General features: G+C 48.6%; 1 protein-coding gene across 3 annotated transcripts in view; it reads left to right on the top strand.

Moving 5' to 3' along the window:
* PRKCB (protein kinase C beta) overlaps positions 1–12,922 on the top strand; it is a 328,794-nt gene that overhangs the window by 300,046 nt on the left and 15,826 nt on the right. For all 3 annotated transcript variants that reach the window (XM_047838436.1, XM_047838435.1, XM_047838437.1), the window contains one exon: positions 3,928–4,068. In XM_047838436.1, the coding sequence (XP_047694392.1) occupies positions 3,928–4,068 (141 nt within the window). The remainder of the gene's footprint in view (positions 1–3,927; positions 4,069–12,922) is intronic.

Raw genomic sequence — 12,922 nt, 5'->3', positions numbered from 1 at the left:
ACCAGGGCTGCCGGTCTTAGATCCTTGGGGTGTTTGGTGGTTTCCCACGGCTCGATCCAGCCCCGTGCTTCCGGGCCCCAGTCAGATGCCTGGTGCTCTGCGTGGATCCAGAAAAGCTGGAAAACACAGGCCCTTTGTATTAGCTGGGCCACCCTCTCCGTGTAGAGCACCTTCTCACACCACCTAGATTCTCACTCTTGGTGACTCATCTGAGCTTTGTATCTCAGCTGTATAGGTTAAGCTGCAAATATCCCTGGGGAAACCACGTGTGACTTTGTCTCAGTCCCCAACATCTTGAAGTGAATTGGGTGAAAATATTTTCTTTGAAAGTATGAGGCAAGGGGAGGGAAAACGAGGAACAGAGAATAAAGATCCAGAGGGCCGTGAGGAGCGTAAGTGAGGCTTGTAAAAAAAAGAAGAAGGAGAAGAAGAGGAGGAGAACACAGCATAAGGCCAGTGCAGACCCCTGTAGACATTTTGTTGTGAGGGAGGAAGAGTGGGCGGAGGTCATATACTGAGCTTTTAGTTTGTTTAGCAATTGCCACCATTTAAAGGGCAAGGGATTTCCCATGAACATTAACTTTCAGTTTCTCTTGAGAAATCTGATCCCGCCATGCTGGTCTGTCATTCCTATAAAGCATGTGATAGCCAGCTGGATGGGAAGCCCATGTCCCCTGAAGGGCGTGCCTTCTCCAATTTGCAGAAATCCCCATCCGGCCCACTTTCATCTGGGTTCAAATCCTGGTCCCAGCATGAGCGGCACTATGCCTGTAGGTAAATTCCTCAACCTTGTCTGTGGATTGAGGATAATGATAGTTCTCCATACAGGATTCTGTGACGATTAAATGAGTTCATACCAGCGGCTCACTTACAACAGAGCCTGGCATTCTGACCCAGAACCCATGGGCCATTATTATTATTACTGTTGCTGATGCTGGCACTACTACATTACACGCCAGGCCCCTCTTGGCATCTAAGTATGCATACGCTGCCATAGGAGTTGTTTTAATGGGGGATTTGGGAGCCCAAGACCCTTTGCACATCTCACCCCATCCACTTCCTAGGTGTATGGTCCTACTCTGCAGCTCTGGGCTTCTGTTTCTTTACCTCTAAAAATGGACTAACAACCCTCATTGATCATTGAGTTGTCTGAGAGCATTAAATCAGGTAACATAAGAGAAAGCCCCTTCTGTGGTATCGGCGCATAGTAGGTGCTTCATACACGCTCAAGACATTCCCCTTCACGACTCTGCCCTGCTGGGACAGCTGGGGGTTCTAAGTGGGTCATGGAGGAGAGAGGATTTTCCAGGTCAGCTGCATTCAGCTTCAGCTCCAATTAGCGGTTTCCCTGGTGGAGCAGATTTCTATTAATTTAGGACCCATAACCTTCAGGATTAACTGGGGTGACTTTCTTACTATCGGGTTGGAGGACCTTTCTGAGTTGAGTGGGCTGCGTCCGGTGTGGGCTCTTTCTTCAAGGTTGAGGCTCCAAAGAAGAGAAAACACTCAAGCAGACACTTCCTCCCAAACCGCAGGCCCCAGGGGATGCGTCTGGGAGGTGATCAGAGATCGGAACAGTGATTAAATCCAGCTGTCTGCATGGCTGCAGGCACATCAGCTCAGAGTGCAGTAACTGGGCAGAGACTCACATTAGTGCTGGATGATTCTGCAGTGGCTTTTCTTCACTTGGCCATCCTTGTCCTTATGCGGAAATTGAGCTCGGCTTTTGAAAACCGTTCCGTTCCCATTGAAAAGTCCTTTCTTTATATATCCATCCCATTAAAGAACCTATTTTCTGCCAGGAAAAAAAAAAATTAGTATCACGTGCTCAGAATGCCACTCCCACTTCGAAAAACTTAAAGCAGACAGAAGCCCCCACTGGCCACACGTTCGCAGAAAAGCAAGCAGAACGCATAACACAGAGCAGCTAGAGCTCCGGGTAGGGCGGATCTGTTCAAAGCACAGCTCTGCTACTTAGCTGTGTGCCTCTGGGCAAATGACTACTTCTCTGGACCAGTTTCTTACTGGACAATGAGGATACTAGTTGTAAAGTGAAAATAAAGATGAAAGAGTAATGGCTAGGAAGCCTTTAGCACAGAGCCTGGGTGCACAGGAAGCACTCAGTACACAGAGGCCATCATTGATAATATCACTGGTAGTGCTAATCAAGACCTCGTAGCCCTTCCTTTCCTCCTATCCTAACCCTACACAGCTGTCAGGGCTTGGCCCAACGTGCTTGCCCTCCATAAACCCTTCCTGACCAAGCCACACCACAAATATCCCTGGGAGCCCACACACGAAGAGCTTTGTTATTAAAAGCCCAAGTTCTGGAGGCGCCTGGTGGCTCAGTCGGTTGAGCATCTGACTCTTGATTTCAGCTCAGGGCATGATCTCACAGTTTGTGGGATCGAGCCCTGGGTCGGGCTGCGCACTGACAGCACGGAGCCTGCTTCGATTCTCTCTCTCCCTCCCTCCCTGTCTCTGCTCCTTCTCTACCCCCTCCACCTCAAAATAAATAAATAAATAAACTTTTAAAAATAACATAAAAGCCCAAGTTCTGGAGAAGGCAGAGGTGAGATCCAAGCTCAGCTCTGTCACTTCTCACTTCTCCAAGTCCTTGCTAGTTGTTTAACCTCTTTGAGCGTCTATTCCCATTGAAATGGGAAAAATAATAAACCCACCTCACTGGGTTATTGTGGGAATCAGGTGCATGCAAATCAGGTAGAAGCTTAGAATAGAAATGCCCACTTATTTCCCCCCTGAGAATATGAGAATAGCATATATGGAGTATATGTGCTCATGTGAGTGTGTGTGTGTGTGTGTGTGTGTGTGTGTGTGTGTGAGAGAGAGAGAGAGAGAGAGTATGTGTGTGAGTATGTGTGTGTATAGGGGGATAGTTTCTGATGACAAGTTATTTGGAAGCAGGAAGCAGGCTAAGTTGAGTGTCCAGCAGGGTAGGTATACATTGCTGGGTTCATCTCTTTGCCATAATCCATAAATCCTGGGCACAACCCAAGGACTCTGACATCATGGTGTCAGGTCAACTCTGGGAAGCTTTTTGGTCTTATATGTTCCATTGCTTGTTTTTCCTCTTTGAGGGTCTTCTTGTTGTTTTTTTGTTTTGTTTTGTTTTGAAATCACCAGCTCTGTCTTTGCTCTCTGTGCATTTGCTCAAATCTTGAGATCAGACATATTTTCATGCTGCTTTGGATTCATTTACAAGAGGAAGCCTGTCTGGTTTCATCTTGGAGCATCTATTCATCTTGTTATTTAGCACTGGCTCAGAGACCCAAAGATGGAGGGTTTTGATAATTAAGTAATTTAAATGGAACACCAAAGAAACCTCAGCGGAGTTTAGTGTAATGTGCGATCCAAGCAAAATGAGCTGGGTTAGCTTTTGACTATTTAATGAGCTTTTGGAAAGTAATTACTTGAAACTTGGGTCCATTTGACTAATATTTTTTCTTCTGTTTTGTCATTTTCACAAGCACTTTACTGAGAAATGCAAATATTATCAGAATGAACGTGGCCTTTGCCTTGGTCACACTCCAGCTTTCTTGAGGTGGGAGGCGGGGCATTTGAAGATATTGAAACTGTCCTCATTAAATGCACCAGTAATTGCGTAAAACTCATTCTTAAATCAGAATGCATCGTGTGACATTTCTAACTTGAAGTTCAGGGCCACATTGAGGCTTAGGTCTGATTAACCATAAGCAGTCTTGCTTTGGGACAAGCAGCGGCAGGCACTGTTGTCAGGTCTTCCGATTATAAAGACCTCTCTGGGAAAGTGTTGCTGGAATGAAAAGCAAAAGATAAAAATTGAGTCTCTTATTGTCATTTCTTCCCTAATTCATTGGAGTCCTCATTTCTGAGTGGTTCACGTGTCCTCCGAAGTTCATTAAACTCAACCTTTCTCTTCTCTTGAAGCTGATGACCAAACACCCGGGCAAACGTCTGGGTTGTGGACCTGAAGGTGAACGTGACATCAAAGAGCATGCATTTTTCCGGTATATTGATTGGGAGAAACTTGAACGCAAAGAGATCCAGCCCCCGTATAAGCCAAAAGCCGTAAGTAAACTGGTCTCTCTGACTCTTGGCTTCACACGCGTAACATACCCTCTCCTCTCCCGAGTGTGTGCGCCCTCGGTGTTCCGAGGGCTAGACATCGATGGCTCCCTCAAATATGTCTGTAAGTGCTCCCGTTGATGCGCACAGTCACTGGGTACAAAAACAGAGATCTCCGTTCACACAGCCCGGCCTCTACAAATGCGGGAGAGATGCTAGATACGAACTTTTGATTTATTGGTTCAGTTATTATGACTGTCTTCGCTGGCAACTTTTTGGAAATGTCTCGTCAGTGAGCGGGAGTTCAGGTCTGGTTTTGGACCATGACAAAGAGTCTCATTTTGCCCTCGTTCTTTCCTTGGTTCGACTGTGTTCTTTTCTCTTCAAATTGACATTGAAAAGGCCACGTTACAGTATTTAAATTTAATTCTGAAACATACAGTGCGTCTGAGGCAGTAAATAAAGACAGCTCTACCAGCCAGCTCCCACCCGAGTGAAACAGAATAAAAGCAAAAGCTGGCCCGCTCGTAGACCTCTTGGAGGCTCTGAGTGTAGGTACAGCTGGGAGGCAATGTCTATAGTATAAAAAGACAAGCCTCCCATTTCCACAGTTGTGCACACACAGGAGGATTTTCCATCCCCAGAGACTCGGCTGGGCGCACTGTCACACCCAGGGAGGAGGAGTTTGCCCTGAATGAATCCAATCCAAACTACAGCTCCCCAGACAGGATATTTCTTTGTTAGACTAAGATGAGTGGAGACCCGATGACTTTATTATGAGCTCTGAAACTGCCTACCGAGGCTGAAACATGCACAAAAACACTGTCATTGTAACCGGAAATTGTAAGATCCATGACGATAACGGTAGTTATGTTGATAGCATTATTATTCATTTCGTGGCCACTTATTACGCGCCAGGCACACTAGTAAGCGCTTCACGTGTGGCATCTGATGAAATCCTCACCACAGCCTGTTACGGAGGTGCTGTTACTCTGTGTCCTGGAAGAGAAAATGGAGAGCTTAAGTGCTCTGTCCAGGGTCACTCGGCCAGCGTGCAAGGACATAGGGATTCAAATCTCAGACAGCCTGACTCCATCGAGGCATAGCAGAATGCCCAGGGGCAAAGGGCGTGTAGGTTTAGGAAAGCCTCGCAGGTGGGGCACCTGGGTGGCTCAATTGGTTAAGCGTCTAACTTGGGCTCAGGTCATGATCTCGCGGTTTGTGAGTTCAAGTCCTGCATCGGGCTCTGTGCTGACAGCTCGGAGCCTGGAGCCTGCTTCCCATTCTGTGTCTCCCTCTCTCTCTGCCCCTCCCCCACTTGCACTCTCTCTTTCTCTCAAAAATATGTAAAAACATACTAAAAAAAATTAAACAAAAAAAGAAAGCCTCTCAGGTGACTCTCCCCATCTCCCTGGTGCTGCACCTTCCTGACCATCCCACACCATTAGCATCCCTGCTTTACAGCATCCTTGATGCATCCTGTGTCTCTCTGGACACTCCCTGAGGTTAGGAAGCTAGATTATTTACAGACAGCCAGTTCCACCTTCCGGCCCTTCTAATTGTGGCAAACCTACATGTTGGTGTCTAATCAGCTTCCCCGGACTGCCATCCCTCTGGCCTGTTCTGTCATCAAGAGCCTCTTTCTCTGCAGAGCACCCTCAGACATTTGCAGATGCTGGTCTTAAATTCCCGAGCCCTGTGATTTCAGGCCAGATACCCACCCCCCACACACAGACACACACATGCACACCTTCCACCTGCAAGCATGTCCCAAATGACATCACCTGCAGATGCTGATTGTCTGCCAGGTCATCAGTATCCGTCTTCAAATACAGGCACAGGATTGAGCACGTTTCTAATCGTGTCTGACCCTCAAGTGAATACAGTGGGGTCCAACAAAAATCTGTTGATTATTCTAGAGCTGGTGAACTCTGTTCCCCTGTCTGCTCCCCTGTTTCATCACCTGTGATTCAGCAATGTTAATAGTCTGCATCAGAGGATCGTTATGACGCATAAAGTGCTCAGTGCATGCCGGGCATGCAGTCAGCCCTCTTGGAGAGTGGATAATGATTTTTGTTAGCGGCGTCACACATTGATTGATGTCTTGGGTGCAGGGTCTTTGAGGGATAGAACAGTGTTGAGTCCAACTGATGCTATTTTCCAAAGATGACGTCCGTGTGTGCACTGGGCGTGACAGAGGGGCACTGCATGTCCTAGGCAGCACTTTCACTTCTAATGAACCATTTGGAAAAAGATCAAAATGGCAGCCTGGGAGAGAAGAACAGGTTCTCCGTTCAGGGAACTGGGAACTCAGAGATAGGACACAAAACTTACGGGGTTTTCATGGGCTATTCATGACGTCTCAAAATGTGGACCCTCCCCTCCACTTGGCCGGTAGAAAGATGCAAATGTCTGCATCTCTCCCAGCGTTGAACCCAGTGACATTCTGGGTAGGGTTCATTCTTTAGTTGTAGAGCAGTGGTTTTCAAAGGGTGGTCCCCAGACCAGCAGAGTCATCTGGGAATTTGAGGAATGAAATGCTCGGGCACCTCCCCAGAAGCCGTGACTCAGAAACCCTGGGGGTGGGGCCTCCAGGTGAATCTGATGTGCCCCAGGCTGAGATTCTGTGCTGTGGAATTTAGTGTTAAGAGCTCATGGGGAGGGGGGGACGTGGCAAGGAGGAACATTTCTTAAAGGGGAAGACATTGGTTCTCGCCTAGTCTGGGTGAGGGGTGGTGCCTTCTGGGAACAGGTCGCAGGCTCAGGTGCCTACAAGGCCAGGCAGGTAATGTAAATATGAGAGAGGGAGTGGTTGGGGACAGAGGCAGACCGCAGGGTGGGCAAGCTATCTACAAGGCCCCACAGGCGCTCACCTCCAGCTGCCCAGTTGCAGGGTTCTGGTGACCGTTACTAATGACTGTGATCTTCTTTTTTAATTATCCATAATAACAGCTACCTTTTTCTGAGCATCTTCTACGAGCCAGGTTTGCCCTGCAGGGATACAGGCTCTGCCTTGCTCTGTCCTCACCAAGATTTTTAGGTGAGAGCTCACTAGTTTTTGATATATCAGCCACACATTGTTAAAAATTAAACCCAGTTCAGGCCGAAGTAAACACATCTGCAAGTCATACGAGGCCCAAGGACTCAGTTTAAAATTTTGGGGGGTAGTGATTACTCAAAGTCAGGTTGTCATTTAACCGGTTCCTGTTAGTACTGGTTCTTTACAACTGAGTCCATGCTGACTGGGTAAATATTTTGAAACTTCCTGCTGAGCAATAATGAATATAAAAATATGTAGCCAGCGCCTGGCTCATAGAAGATACTTAGGAAAAAGGAGCTGTTCTAACCACTGATAATATAAAAAGATTACAATAATTAATAACAGATCAATAGGATCCTCAGACTGTTCTGCGTTCGATAATGGTTTCCAACCAGCCAATGTCTTGAATTCCCTCTGGTGGGTTGAACAGTGGCTTTCAAAGTGCAGTGATTGCCCTGGACTGGATATTTCAAGATGTTCAGCCGCCAGCTCTCAGGGGAAGCAGGAACTGCCCTTGCTGCCTGAGACTGAATTAGAAATAATAATAATACATGCATCACCCCATCTTCCGATTCAACCTGCACTTGTGCCTTTGGGCTGTGGATGCTGGCCTCAGAGTCCTCATCCCACTCAAGGATTTCACATTTCCCTTCCGCACACCCTCCCCGAGGCCCGTGGTAAGTGTGTGCAGAGTGCCATGTGCCTTGCGGGTTATTAAAAGGCATGCGTGTATCTGTCAGTGTTCCAGATTCATGCATACTATTAAGCAGAGAGCAACGGGAGAAAAAAAAAAAAAAACCATGGGGTAATAACAGAGGATCATATTCAAACATCAGTGAAGGGTGCTATTACTGGAGGTTCATTAACGTGGGTTTTGCCATCTTTTGTTATGGCAGGGAGCCGTATGCGGAGCATTGTTCATAACTACTGAGATACACTAGCTTTGGCACATTCTTTCACGTACCTGAGTGGTTTTTTCAAATGTGCATCTGATTGTGTCGCTCTTGCTTAAAGCTTCCCTGATGGCTCTCTGCTGCCCCCAGAATCGTGCCTGCTGTTCCTTAGCATATGTGGCATCTGGGGATCTTCCATGGTCCGGCGTCTGCCCCCTCCACAGCTTCAGCTCCTGCCTCCAAAAACAAGCGTTTCTGAGCTTCTTTTGGTTCCTCAAACATGCGACTGCGCTCTCTTCCCTTCCCGGCTCTGTCCGTGCGTAGCCATCCACCTGGGATGCCCGCACCCTTCCCCACGCTTCGCCCACCTCCGTCCTCTGTCCCTTGTTGGTGTCTTGCTCCTTCCCCCTCATCAGATCAGGAGAACATCATCCCCTCAGGGAGGCTCTTATTGATTCTCTGCTAGTGTCCTATCAACAAACTCATCACACTTTATTGTAATTGCTTGTTCCACGCGACGTCGGTCTTCTTGACTAGGACTGAAGGGTTCTGACTGTCTTTGTCAGTGTTGATTCCCGGTGCTTAGCCTAAGGTTTAGCACCTAGCCGGCACTTCATAATTTTTACTGAATAAATGAAGGAATCCACGAACGGCTGTAAGGTAAGAGGCTGCAATGCTCTGAGCAGAGGAACATAAGGGGTTCTCTAGGGATATATACTAGAGCCTAGGGTGCTTTTCTCATGTGCAGAAGGGCATCTCGAATGAATAGGTCGTTGTGTAAGTTCCTAAAGAGCTCGATTTGGGTGCTGAGTTGTTTCGGTCATGGCATCATGTGGTTGTGTGCGCAGGGAGAGTATGGGGAAGGGTCGGTGATGCAGCGCGTGAGTCCTTGCGCTTTGGATCGAGGGCCGTGGCTCCTGCACTCTGTTGTCGCCCAGCTCAGTGTTATGGGTGCCCTGGGGTCACCTAGCAGATCTTCTTAAATGCTGCTGTGCACACACAAGTCACCTGGGTACCTGGTTACAATATGGATTCTGATTCAGCGGGTCCGGGGTAGGGCCCGAGATGCTGCGTATTTTCACATGTGCTGGGCTGCTGCCGGACCTTTCATCTGCTGAAAGGCAGATCCTGTTGTAGTTAGTATGCCGTGTAGGATGGTGAAGGCTGTGCTGCAGGGGTGTGTAAGCTCTAGTACAGAGCGTGCTGGTGAATGTGGTTCGGGCCACACGGCAGGCTGTGGTGGGTCAGTGTGTGTTGGTGGGTGGTGCTAGTTTGTGTGCTAGAAGGCGGTGTGTGTGGCTGAGCGTGTGGTGGAGCAGTGGGTTGAGAAGCAGGGTGTTCTGGTTCTGTCCTCCTGGGATGTCGCCCAGCGCCCTGGGTCATCCTCTCCGCAGGTGTTTATTGACATTAGGTACCATTCTAGGTGCTGGAGACACGGAAGTGAAAATAACACAATCTCCTGCTCTCGTGGAACTTCTATTTTAGAAGGAGTGGGCAAACAATAGACATAGAAATCGGCAAATAGGGGCGTCTGGGTAGTTCAGTCGGTTAAGCGCCCGATTCTTGGTTTTGGCCCAGGTTATGATCTCACAGTTTGCGGGTTCAAGCCCTGTGTCAAGCTCCACGCTGACAGCATAGAGCCCACTTGGGATTCTCTGTCTCCCTCTTTCTGTGCCCCTCCCCTGCTCACTCTCTCAGTCTCTCTCTCTCTCTCAAAATAAATAAACTAAAAAACATCAGCAAATATGTTAGAAGGAGATAAGCATTGTAGAGGAAATCAGAGCAGGGGTGAGGATGGTGAGAGGTGGATCAGAGAGAGGTGGCTGGAAAGCCTTGCTGGCATTTCAGCAAAGATGGGAGGAAGGTGAGGGACTGTGTGAGCCATGTGTGTATCTTGGGGGGGAGAGTGGTTCGGGCGGTGGTAACAGGTGCAAAGGCCCTGAGGCAAGAGCTTGCCTGGCATGTTCAAGGAAGAGCACAGAATCCAAGTGCTGAGCTGAGTGGGCGAAGGAAGGGGGAAAAGAAGATGATACTGGTGAGGCCACGGGAGGGGCAGATGGTGCAGGCCACTGTAGGATCTGTGGCTTCTACTCCGGCTGAGATGGGCAGCGTTTGGAGGGCCCTGGGCAGAGAAATGGCATGATCCGACTTTGGGTTTTCAGAGGATCACTCTGACTGTTGTAGGTGCAGGGGTGAAATCAGGAGACTGGTTCGAGGCTCTTGCGGTCGTCCAGGTGGGAGCCAGTGGGCATTTGGACGGGATGGAGATGCCTGAGGGCCTCCAGGATGTGTTCATATCGGCACACCTAGCCCTCCCTGGTTCCTGGCACCTTGTGGATGCCCAGTGATTACCCCAGGGGCCAAGAAGGAATGGATGAGGGAGAATCCCTTCAGACTGCCTGCATAATCGCTCCTCGAGTGTAACGTGGTAGCCAGTTGTTGGTCCTGGCAAAAAGCAGGATGAAGGGATAAAATAGGTTGTCGTGAAAGCATCTGGAGTTCAGAGTGCTGGCATGCGGGGCACGGAGTAGGGCATGGCTGTTCCTCCTCTTGTCAGTGTAAATTCTGTGGCGGTGTGGGAGGTCCCACGTGCTCGGGGTGGTAGCCAGGCAGTCCCCTTGGTCTGGGTGAGCAGCTCAGAATTTGGCTGTGCTGCACTAAGAGGGTGCATTGAGGCCATGGGTGAGCATGTCTGCTGGCTGAATTTGTCGTATGTGGTGCTTCGAGTCACAGTAGAAGATATGCTGATGTAGTGTGTTTAAATCAACATGCCCGATCGAGATTTTGGTGGCATTCATATGCTAGTAGGAATTGCCTTAGTGAAGTCTGGCGGTGTCCCTAATGCCCAGTGCAAAGCTTGCTGTGAAAACTGGGTAGAGGCACACGTCTTGGGCTCCATTCCCCAGCTGTCAGCAGAGATGCAGCAAATTGAGGAGGTGGGAGAAGAGTAACCAGGTCACAAGGACACCCTGCTTCGTTACGGCCCACGGAGGCCTAACTACTAGGGTGTTTGTACAGTGACTTGCCCGCTAGTGAACGTGGCTCTCTTTCGGTTCTAAAGTGTGCTCCATCTGATGGCCCATTCGTTCTGAGCGGGGCTTGAGGAGTACAGCTCGCTGAGAAGCGGACAGTAAGAGCCATTCATCCTGGGCAACCGTCCGGGACCACCCAGACGTGATCGGCATTGCTCACTCCTTCCATTCATTCCAGCCCGGGTGTCAGGCCTCACCGACTCCAACCCCTCCTCGTGTGATAGTCTGATTCCAGTCATTTCCACTTTTGTTACCTGTCCTCCTTGTCACTTGACATAAAGCCCCGTACGGTTTTCAGGCATCTGCACATCAGCAAAGCTTTGGGATCTTGGAGGCTGAAAACGCAGAGCCCCTGGTCCCCTTTCTACATCACGACAGCCTTTCATGTGATAGCGTTTCCCAAACACTGCATCGTTATCTGATCACATATCATGGCCTGCATCCTCCAGGAGTCTAGATGCCGAACTGCTTCGGAAAGTAAATCATGCTCCCAGGACTTGGTTTCTCGGCAATCCTGTCATCTGAAAACATTGTTTGTGTAGCCGAGGTCAAAAGCTTCAAGTACTGCTTTAATGAGCTGCAGTTCTGTTCATGTGACATTCTCCTCCGAACCTAATTGCCCTTTACAGCGTATGAGTAAGTGTCTCTGAGTGCATGTCTAAATGTGTGTTTGATGTGCTGACATTTCTGAATTGAAACCACAAAGTGTAACCTTTGTATGTTTGCTATTACAACTCCAAAAGCAAGGCTTAAGAAAGGGGGCGAACTTTCTACTTAATACGATTTATTTAAGAATAGAACCTCCCTCCCCGAGGCAGCACCAAATGCTCAGGAGAACAATACCTTTCAGAAAGCTGGGATTTAAAGTCATTCTTCTGAAACCCGTACTATTCAAATATACCGGACAAAATATTGAGTTATTGTCTGTGCTAAGCAGCGTTCTAAGTGCCTTCCAGGCACTACCTCAGTTAATTCTCTATGAGAGAGAATTATGGGTGTCATTATGGGGGTCTCTATGGGTGTCATTGTCACCGTATGACAGATGAGGGCACGCAGCCTGGAGAGGTTAGGATGTTTGCTCAAGGTCCCGCAGCTAGCAGGTGGCAGGGCGAGGCCTTGAACCACAGGCTCCACACTGCCAGTATCCTTGGAAAGATTATCAGGAGCACTTGGAGCCCCTTTTAAGGTTTGAAATTGCACCGGTGGGAAGGAGCCAATACCACCATCCAACAGTGTCTGTTACATAATAGACGGAGACTAGATATTCTTCACAATTCAAATGATTTAAAATTTATCTTAAAATGTCGCAACAAACAAGTAACATATTCACACCTTTTACACTTCACTGGCAGGGTTTTCAAAGATGCAAATTTCACCGGCTCCTTCAGGCTTTGATTTCGAGGCTGACAAAGACCGCAGACGTTGAATGCCGTCCGAGGGCAGGGCATGGCAGCATCCGAGCTGAGGCACTCAAGACGGGCTCATTAAGGAGTAGACATCTCCCCACTCGGCTCTGTTTGTTCTTTCGGTTATCCAGAGTGTGAAGTTTACACAGATCCTCGTCAGGATATTAGGCTACATTCAGACACTGACGCACAAATAGCCAAGAGTTGTTTAGGACACAGAGGCCCGGAGTCTGTCTGTTTATCTTTCTCTCCCTCCCTCCACCCACCCGTGGAGAGCTGTGGATCAAACCAGGCTCCCTTTGGGCAGTTGGAGTTGGCAGACTCCTGGGCCAACTGAAGTTCCTAAATCACTTGCCAAGTGCATGACTCTGAGCTGTCCCCCGGTGGAGATGCCAGCCGTGTGAACTGAACTGGTAGATGGGAAGGTCACATGCTGGGGGAGAGCACAAAGCTCTTAGGATGTGTCTGTCAATAACTTCTGGAAAG

This window comes from Prionailurus viverrinus, chromosome E3, assembly GCF_022837055.1.
Source record: "Prionailurus viverrinus isolate Anna chromosome E3, UM_Priviv_1.0, whole genome shotgun sequence".
NCBI lineage: Eukaryota > Metazoa > Chordata > Mammalia > Carnivora > Felidae > Prionailurus > Prionailurus viverrinus.
Note: the sequence above shows the minus strand (reverse complement) of the source record. Positions and strands in the feature narration are given on the sequence as shown.